The sequence below is a fragment of the Camellia sinensis genome, chromosome 1 (genome assembly GCF_055761805.1).
Source record: "Camellia sinensis isolate YWXY chromosome 1, ASM5576180v1, whole genome shotgun sequence".
Lineage (NCBI taxonomy): Eukaryota > Viridiplantae > Streptophyta > Magnoliopsida > Ericales > Theaceae > Camellia > Camellia sinensis.
Window position 1 is genome coordinate 24,130,931 of NC_138961.1, and position 10,838 is coordinate 24,141,768.

Below are 10,838 nucleotides of genomic sequence, written 5' to 3' on the forward strand. Positions count from 1 at the left end.
TTTATTTTATTTTATTTTTATTATTTTGAAGTTGAGAACCAGTACAATAGGAAATACGAATAAAACAAAGATAGTAGCAAAAAAGTACGATGGCGATGAAAAATTTATCTACTAATTAGTCGGCATAAATACCAAATTAATCATATATTGAAGTCAAACCAGATAATAAAATTAACAAGATGATACAATAGAGTATTACTATCGTTGCACTAAAGCCAAACATGTTTCTCAATCGATATTTTTTTTGAATAAGTACTTGTAACTATTACAATAGCCTCGTTTGGTAAAATTTTGAAAAAGTGATTATAACTTATACCTTAACAGTTTATAGCTTATAACTGTGAACATAAGCTGATTTTTTACTTCTAAATTAAGTTTCTCCTCCCCCACTGAAAGAATAAGTTGATTTTTTACTTACAAAAAGGTATAAGCTGTATTGTTAAGCTGAACCAAACACATCAAAATAGCTTAAATTAAGCTAAAAACTGAAATAAAGTAGAAATAAACCCTACCAAACAGGCCAATAATACATCATTATCCTTGCGTCAAGGCCAAACATGCTTCTCAATAAACTAAGAAAGCTCAACCATTATATATCTTGATAGTATATGGGTGTTATGTCTCTTCATAATCTTCATTGTCTCAATCATTACATATCTTTCTTTACTCATTTCATTTGAAAAGTTTCCTAATCATTCCTAAAAAAGAATAACCAAATTTCTGTCTACGTATCTATGGAATCTGTGAGGGTGCTCCACTATGTTGTGAGCTCGTGGGGTTTATTTTCAAATATATTTTGTTGATTCGATCTGTTCATATTATAGGATTCGTCGCGTAACTTATTCATGAAAAAAATCAAATTAATTAAATATCTGTAATGAATAACAAGATCACATTTACATTTAAAATAAATAAACGGTTAGCATAATTTTAATAATTTTTTTAAAACGATTATGGTCCGATCATGGGACTACACATGTTTAATTAACTTTATTTTTTATATGAATGATATACTTAACGAATTCTATAACATAAACGGATTATCAAAATAAAATCGATACAAGCCTGAGGTGCTGTGACAGCACCATTCCCTTCTCCATATATCTACAAGTACACATAAATGCAAATCAATTTAAGGATAACTCATTATTGGTTTGATTATTGTTCCAATAATTGATAGGGTATCTAATTAATTAATTTATCTGTCTAGCCGATAAAAGCATGTAATCTTTTAATTTTTTTTTAAGAATTTTATTTATTTTTTGAAATTTCTATATGTGAATAATAAAATTCAAGCAATATGTTAGTTTGAAGATGAATGATCAAGTTCTAGAGGTCAAATGGGAGGGGGAGGGGGGAATGTCGGTTGAAATTGTCAAAAAGGATATTGTTTTCTTAACTGAACTAATTATAAGATATTATATAAATTAATTGAGAAAAATATTGATGAACTTGATACATACAAAAGATTATATGTTGAGTTAGAAAATTTGATTTATAATTAGTTATTTTTGTAAATTTGGGCTAACCTTCGCATATTAAATAAAAAATTTAAAAGTGCAAGTAAAAATTAAATATAAGAATGGTACACACCATTTATATATGATATTACTGTATGTCTACAAAAAATTTGTTGTATCCACATAATGATTTATCAATAGATGAAAATACAACGTATCAGCGATATCATTGTTAAATTCAATTTTTCCACAAGCGTGTCCCCTAACATTCAAGCAAATCTCACATGGAATCCTGATCTTTATTTCAGATTATTAGCATAAGTGGCACACAATTATCAGTGGCTTTTGGAGCCTAATGATGTGACTCAATGCCCTTAATTAAAGTGCTTTGTGTGAATAATACTTGCACTTCCTCAAGAAAGCTGCCTCATATTTTGAATAAAAAAGGAAAAAAGCATCCCACTAAAACACTTAAATAGTCCTTATCTCACTAACTAGAAAATCTAATATCAAAGAAAAGTGAAACATAAAAGAGAAAACTAGTCAAAGGGCAAGTTTGACAAGGAACCCATGTAAAATCACTTTAGAAAGATAAAATTAGGTCACCCATAAATTGGATTAATGCAAGAATAAGCACAAATTCGGTACACTAGTGATAGCTCCCTTATGTTCTTTTTTCTTTTTTGTTGCATTTGCTTCCTCAAAGAAAGCATCGAATTAATTCCGTTAAAAATACAAACATTGATCGTAGAACATGACACAAAATAAATATGACTAAGTATTGAAAAATTTTATATATCTATTTATATTCTGTATTTAGATCTGTGACTGATTTTGTGTTTAAAGTAAACTGCTTGCAATTTTATGTGTATTTTTATTCTCTTTACTTCAAAGAAAGCATCGAATTAGTTCTATTATAAATATAAAAATTGATCAGAGAAATGACACAAAATAAATATGACTTGGACAAAAGTTGACAAATTTTGAAAAATCTTATATATCCATTTATATTCTGTAATTGATTTTGTCTTTATAGACTTATTCCCTGTCTAGTAGGAACTAAATTGCGTGTAATCTTACGTGCTTCTTCTGAAAATTACAAGGTAGGAAAGTCCCAAAGACTGGAGTATTTTCTTTTGCCTAGTATATTGAAGCTGCAATACTACAATTGATCTCTTTATTACACCTTTTTTTTTCTTCTAGGTTATTGTCATTCATCAATGTCATAAGACATTTAAGCCTCAAACTTTCTTCAAGTTCATGCCCAAAGAGTTTCCCAAGCTGGGGCAAAACTTCCATCATCAAGAGACAAGCTTGCATTATCATCATACAATGCTTGTTCATGTTGGAAGATAGGTTCTTCAGATTGTGACATTTCCATGCAAAGCAAAGCCACCAAATTAGCTTGTTGACACTGCATGTTAACAACCTCTGCTTGTGTCTTAGCCAATTCTGCTTGGAGCTCACTAACTTGCTTTTGAAGCTGGAAAATTGCGCCAGCGCAACCATAAACCGGGTCCCTAATCCTAGCATTCGCTTCGTAAACCATGCTGCTCACTGCATCTGCTCTCTGAGACTCGGGAAGTTCCTATAAAGAATTCCGACATACAGCATAATTAGTATTACTAGTTTGGTTTATGTCAATGTTTGAAGTTGAAAAAAATGGCATCTTCATTCCACTAAGTCCAAGTGCATGGCCATTTTGAAATGAAAATTGAATAGTTCAATAATGCTACGCGGGAAAAAAATAACAGATCTGAAAGGTACATTGATTTTTATGTACTTTTTCGTCTACACTTTTGTATGCATATAGCATTACTGATCGCAATATAATTAGGACATGTTTGATTGAGTGGATTAGAGTATGGAATTAGAATTATTAATCCGTGGGTCCAATTATCCTATATTTGTTTTAACACTTTAGTTTAGGATTATTAATCCAATAGATAATTAATCCAACAAATTTGTAGGATTATTAGTAATGGGGTAGGGGTGGGATTATTAATCCCATTGAATAATGAATACCACACTAATTTAATAGAATTATTAATATTTCATTATCAATCTTATGAATCAAACATAACCTTAGAATAATTTACAAGAGTACCCTATTGAGAAATGTATTCAATGGTGATTGATTGGAATGAATGGTTGATAGAAAACCTCAAACATGCTTTGAAATTTGAAGCATGCAATGACTTCTAGTAGGTAATTGATGAATTTAAAATTTGTTAAATAAGACTTGACTCAAGTTGAGAGCAACAACTCCTCCTCGCCTTCTAGTTCAAAAAAATATAAACAAATTATAATGGTGATCCCTGAACTATACTTCTTATGTTATTTTAGCCCTTATATTTTTAACTGACTCGATTTTGACAGTAAATTTATAATTTTATCTTAATTTGGTCTAATTAATTACAACTCTTATTATTTTTTTTATGAAAATACATACTTAAGTGTCACGTATGATATTTTTAAGGGCAAAATTATAAATTTATTTAGCTCAGTTAATTAATCTCAACCAATTTAGGGATAATTTTTCTTAAAAAATACTAATGATATTATTAATTGGACCAAATTAAAATAAAATCTAAAATTAAGAATTAAAATTGAGTCACTGAAAAGTGTATGGCTTAAAATAATACAAGAAATAAAATATAGGGACCACATGTAAAATTTATTTAAAAAAAAATTTCTTGTGAGAGAGAATGACAATGTCAACTTTTTGAAGCCATACATGACAAGACGTGGAGCCCCATTCACCGAATAAAGAAGTGCTTGGCTAATCAAGTTCAAAACTGTTTTTGAAATTAATTAAAAGTATTACCTGCTTTATTGAAGGTGATAATCTAAAGAAGAAAAAAAAAAAAAAAGAAGAAAACCCAATTATATATATATAAATTTTGACAATGACATATAAATATAAAAAGAATACATAATTTGTATATAAAAGGATATAGTTATATTGAAATTTATCACTTGAAAATAAAATATCTATTAAAGCGACATTTAATTGTAGAAATGTGATCCTATAAAATAATTGGTTGAGGTTTTAAAATATGTTTTCTTTTTTTAAAAATTTAAACCAGTTTAATGAAAGTAACAACAAAGTATTTTCAAATTTCTAAAAATTATTTTTTCTTCCAAAAAAAAAAACACCAATTTTAAAGAAAGTAAACAACAAAGTAATTTTTTTTCACCAAATTATTTTTAAAAAGATGGAGCCCAAAAAAAAATTTTAAAAACTAACCCAGTAAGTGAATAGTATTTTCTTTCTTTTTCTTTCCCTTTTTTTTATTTTTTATTTTTATTTTTTATGTGGAAGTCAACCATGACAAAACCAACTACATTCATTTTTTCCTAGAAGTGACTTCCAATCCAAACACGACCCAAGAATCTAACTTAATATGTTTACATTGAACTCAATGAAGGCTCCAAGAAAGCTCAATGAGCATACAAATACAATTTTTTATTCTTTATTTATTTATTTTTACCTGCAACAATTTGATGATATTGCTAGCTCCAAAAACTCTATGAGCAATGGTGAACCGGAGTGGATCAGTAGGCGGAAAGTATGGCGCCAGAACACATTTCTCTGCGCAGCGGCGTCGGAGAATTTTGCATGCTGCACATGGGCTCATAACAACCACCGCCGGCGGAGGAGGAGAGGGAGGAGCACCACCACCACCACCACCACTAGACTGGGTTGGAGAGGAAGATGTTGAACGAGGAGGGGATGATGATGATGTGAAGAAAGAGCTTGTGGACACTGTGATGGTGGTTGTCCTGTCACTGCATTCCATTTTTAGAGAGAGAGAGAGTTTTGGAGGTGATGAGAGAGAGAGAGAGTAGGGGGAGGATGATAAGTATTTGCTTTAGGAATTTTGAGAGCATAAAAGGAGAGAGAGGAGATATATATAGAGGGGGAAAACCCGCCAAGGGGGGCACATAAGCATTGTTTTGATCAACAACAGTGGGCACATAAGCATTGGTCTCATGCTTACGTCATTCACCGCATAATTTATTGTGACGTGGTTATTCAACTTTTATTTATTTATTTTTAGAAAACAATTATTAACCTTTAAGGGTTGTTTGGAATGATCTAAATAAGTGTATTTTTTGACTTTTTATGAAATATGAGTTGAATTTGGGTTGGATTTAAAGTGATGTGTTAGATAAATGATATGATTTAAATAAGATAATGTGACTTAAATAGGATAGTGACTTTTTAACTTTTTAATTTTTTTAAAATTTGTCAAACCAAGCCTTAGTAACGTACATAGAAAAACCTGCAAAATGTCCTTATAGCAAGGTGAAAAGTAATTTACTTTATTTTTTAAAAATTTTAAAAAGAATTTAAAATTCATAAAAACTATTTTACAGTTGATAAAATTGTTCGGTTGCATTTCTCTCACCCATTTTTCTATACATATCATTTTCATATTACAAGATCTACAAATCCTAAATTAAATCGTTCATGAAATCTACATATCTTAAATCGAATTGCAATCTTACGATCTGGAGAGGAGATGGATTTACAAGAAGAGATGGTTGGGGTAGAGGCTGGGAGAGCGAAGAAAGGTGAGGGAGGCATTGGCTAGTAGTGGATTAACTTGAGTTCGCAAGTATGTGAGGAAGAGAGCAAAAAGAAGATTAGAGGGACAAAATAGAGGGTATTTTAGTAATTTTATAATTATTTTAAAACAATTTTGTAATTATTTGCATCCTTCTAGGTATATTGCAATTATTTTTTGACTCCCAACTTTTTTTACTTTGGGGTAGTTATGTGTAGATCCTAATAAGTGAACTTATTGTCTAATAGGTCCTATGAGAAAAATTTGTTATAAAAAACGTCACTATTTGTAAGTTTTAGCGATAATTTAAAAAAATCATGACAAAAAAAAGTCACTAATTGTCAATTTTTAGCGACATATAAAAATATCACAAAAAAATTATTTTTAGCTACAATTTTACCAAGACTTATTTTCAATAAAACTTAATAAAAATTAAGTTCAACTATTAGGGCTTATTGATAATTTATTCTTTTACTTTTTGACCTTCTCATTTATTTGCAATTCTCCCTAATTATTAACCACAATAAAATACATAAATAAAACTTGCAAAATAAATATTTAACACAAGTCGGCATTTTTTTCACTTGAGTCAAGAATGCAAGTGTGACACCATAGTTAACACGGGTGAACAAGGTTGCGGCAAACGAAAAACCAACAAGTTGAAAAGGTGGACTAATCTGTGTCAAAACGATATTTCTACCAAAAAAAAAATAATAATAATAAATAAATAAATAAAAAAAAAAGAAGAAGAAGAAGAAGTTAGAGCATCTCCAACGGTGACTCAAAATTTTCACCAAATCTGAGTCAAAAATGACTTATTTCACCAAATTTGATACTACTCGCTCCAACGGTTCACCTTTCACCAAATCTATCCCGGGACAACCGGGTGGTCAACCGGTTAGGCAAAATTTTTTTTTTTTTTTTTTCGCGAATTGTCTAAACTTTTTTTTGAACTTTCTGAACTTTTTTCGGGACGACCGAGGTGGTCGACCGGCCGGTTGACCGGTTAGGCAAATTTTTTTTTTTTTTTTTTTTAACGGTTTGAACTTTTTTTCCTGAACTGTTTGAATCTTTTACTGGTTGACCGGTTGGTCAACCGGCCAGGCAACCGGCTGGTTGACCGGTGTACCTCTTTCAACGGTCAGTAACAGTGATTTGGTAAAATTTGTGTCTCGTTCTCAATTTGATACTTTTTTTGCTGAAATCTCATTTTGATATCAATCTGGTGCAACAGTTAGAGCATAAAAAAGTGCCTTTTTCATCAAAATTTGAATCTGATATCAACTTTGATTCACCGTTAGAGATGGTCTTAGTAGATATCATTTTCTACTATTAATCAAAAAATAAAAAAAAAAATCATCCAATTGATCATTTTCACTTTTCCCACAAAACAAGTACTCATTTAAAAGGTAATCGGTATCGTTTTCTACTATGAAAAATAAAATCCAAATCCACCTATTGAAAGCGTGTTTAATTATTATTATTTTTTTTTTTTTGGAATTTTGTTAGTTAGTATCCTTAAAATACTCAACACCCATATTTTATTTTAAGACAAATTACAAATACACCCATTGAAATTTTTTTAAAATACAAATTATTTTCTTATAATTTGAAAAATTATAAATACTTCTTATCAGAAATTTTTATTTATCAGAATTAATTGAATTTTTTTTTTCTACTGCTCTCCTATGCAATAATAAAATTACTTGAATTATTAATTAAAATAAATTTCTGACATAATTAAAAACTGTTAATTAACTTGATAATTTATTAATAAAATGTGTAATTTGTTATGAAATTAGAAATTTTAAGAGATGAGATGTAATTTTTAAAATTACAGAGAAAGTTCATATTTTAAGTAAATCTCAGAAAACTTATTTATAATTTACCCTTTATTTTGTTTCCCTCACAATTCAAATCAGTGTAATGATTTTTTATTTTTAGCTGTGAGCGTGAATTTATTGGTTTGTTCTTTTGTAAATAATAGTTTAAATTATCAATAAAATTTTATGAACATGTGTCTTGCCAAAAATATTGCCAATCAACTAAGGCCAAGTTTGGCAACTCAAAAATAATCAATCTTTTTATTTTTTTATCTTTTTTTCATCACATCACATCACATCACCTCTCTATTTTTCTGTACATCTTTTTATAAAAAGACAAAAAGTGCACTTATTTAGTTTATCCCAAACAACCCTTAAATATCAATTATGAATTTAAACTTAAATAGCTCATTTTATAAAATAAAATGTGATTTATTCATTTATTAATCAATATTTGATAGAATTATTTTTTTGCATAAATAATTTTCACTACAAGATTTACGAAATGAATGATTTGAATTATCGGTATAGATTCAGAGTGGAGCCTATAAAATAAATTATGAAGGAGTATGGAGGATAATAAAAAATTGGACAAATTTCACTTTATCTCCTTATGGTTTAATCTATGTGCGGATTATACTCTCTTATTTAGAAATAATCATATAACCCTCTTGTATTAAATATTTGTCAAACTTAACGGTAACTGTAAAACACATGTTAAACATAAGAGAGTTATGTGTACTTATTTTCAAAATTTAAAGGATAAATCACATGTAAAATAAAGTATAAAAAGTAAAAATACATTTTACTTCTAAAAAAATGATGAAAAAATTTATAATTCAAATATTTAAATTATTTATACAAAGGAATATTTTAAATTTTTTTTTAAATTATTAACGGTTCTAACTATATATTTCAATTCACAAATTATAAAGAAACATACGAGGTAATCCGCACCCCAATTAAACCAGTAAATTTACCTTAAAAAATAGTGATATAGAGAGGAGATCTTCCCTAAAAATGTTATAGATCTTATATTTTTTTATTAAATAAATGATCAAATATCTTACATAAATATAAACTCTATACTTTTGTAGATACTCCATTTATAAATATCTCTAGCATTACTCATCTTTTCCCGGCAAATCGGAAAGAATGACACGTGGGAGAGTTATGCCAGCCTAAAATAACTCAATTTTTGGTGCCGACTGTTTTACTTTGTCTTTTTTTTTTTTTTTTTTTTGAAGTTTTACGGGAAAAAAACAAAACAAAAAAACAAAAAAACAAAATCAAATTTTGACTTTAAAAAAACAGATGCTGCCACGAGTTGAGACACATACGTACCTTCTTTCAACCACCGTCTACAACTACTCAATGACGTGGCGATTATCCGAAAGTGATTAGTACTTGCATATAGCGTTGGTTTGAGATATTTTAAATAATTATATTTTTTAATTTTTTATAAAATAATATATATAAAAGTAATGAGAAAATATTAATTGATGTGATTCAAATAAGTGTAGTTATGCAAAAAAATGCACTTATATAGTTTGACTTTGTTTTAAAATATATTTTTTTATAAAATTTAATTAAATTATTTATATTTTTGAATATATAAAATATTTAAAATAATTATTAAATTGGAGAAAAAAATAATTTAAATTTTAAATAATAATTTAAATTATTTATTTTAATAATTTTAATTGTATCGTTCTATAAAAGTATTTCTTAAATCAACACATATACTAATTTTAAATAAATTATTTATATGTATTTTAATAATTTTAGCTTTATCATGTTATAAAAATATAACTTATATAAATATATATAATAAATTTCATAAAAATAAATATTTTTAATATTTAATTTTTAAAAATGTGAAAAAAGTAGAATAAAATTAATTGGTAAATATTTTTTTAGTATGCATAATTATATTAAGTTTTGTTTATGGGTAATTTAGATTAAGTAGAAGTATTTTAAATATTAAATTTTAGGAAAAAAATTGAAAAGGTTATATTGATCTGAAATTTTAATAAAAAGAAAAAAAAAAATGAGGATGAGCTACATAGGAGAGAGAAAAAAGTTAAAGGTAAATAATATTTTTTATTTATTTTGATAATCTTAATCCTATTGTTTTATAAAAATATTATTTAAATCAACACATATAATAATTTTAAATAAATTATTTGTATACATTTTAATAATTTTAGCTCTATCGTACTATAAAAACATAAATTAAATATATATATATATATATATATATATATATATAATAATTTTAAATTATATTATAAGCACAATAAAAGAAACATTCATTTGATAAACCTTTCATACTTAAAAAATGTAACTTAAATAAATATATATGATATTAAATTATAACTTGATATTAGAAATAATTGCTATACAATTAAAAATGATTCTAATTATTTAAGAAATTCATTATAATTAATATTAATATTATAAATAAGATACACATAAAAATAAGAAATAATTTTAATATTTTATTTAAAAAAAGTATAATAAAATTAATTGGTAAAGTATTTTTAATATATATAATTCTATTAGGTTTTGTTTATGGGTAATTTAGATTAAGTAGACATTTTTTAAATATTAAATTTTTAAAAAAAAATTGGTAAAATGATATATTGATGTGACATTTTCATTAAAAAAAGATGAAAGTAAACACTACTTTTAATAATATATATGATGATGATATATTTTAAGTATAAATAAATAAATAATGGCAAATATAAAATTGCATGTAAAATCTCTCACTTTCATATTTTTATAATTATTTTTATTGACTATAATTTTTCTAATTATTACTCTTTTAATTCTTTCTTTAGAAAATATATTCTTCGATTTTGATCATGTTTATTTATGCTTGGCCATTTCGTCAGCTTGAAATCTACACTTTTGATAAAGTAAAAATATAAATTTTGGATCTTGTTATACTAAGGTGGTGGACAATAAGATTGTTT

General features: G+C 26.8%; 1 protein-coding gene across 1 annotated transcript; it reads right to left on the bottom strand.

Annotated features, from left to right (window-relative positions):
- Window positions 1-2,441: 2,441 nt before the first annotated feature.
- LOC114299611 (LOB domain-containing protein 1) lies at window positions 2,442-5,344 on the bottom strand. The gene is made up of 2 exons (XM_028244388.2): window positions 4,955-5,344; window positions 2,442-3,048 (listed from the first exon to the last, which is right to left on the bottom strand). Exons 1-2 carry the CDS (start codon window positions 5,261-5,263, stop codon window positions 2,719-2,721), a joined length of 639 nt encoding a protein of 212 aa, XP_028100189.2. The 5' UTR covers window positions 5,264-5,344; the 3' UTR covers window positions 2,442-2,718.
- Window positions 5,345-10,838: the final 5,494 nt, after the last annotated feature.

Coding starts and splice junctions, on each gene's coding strand:
- LOC114299611 (XM_028244388.2), bottom strand. CDS start 5,263: ATGGAATGCAGTGACAGGACAACCACCATCACAGTGTCCACAAGCTCT. Junction 3,049..4,954: donor ATATCATCAAATTGTTGCAG/GTAAAAATAAAT, acceptor AATTCTTTATAG/GAACTTCCCGAGTCTCAGAG.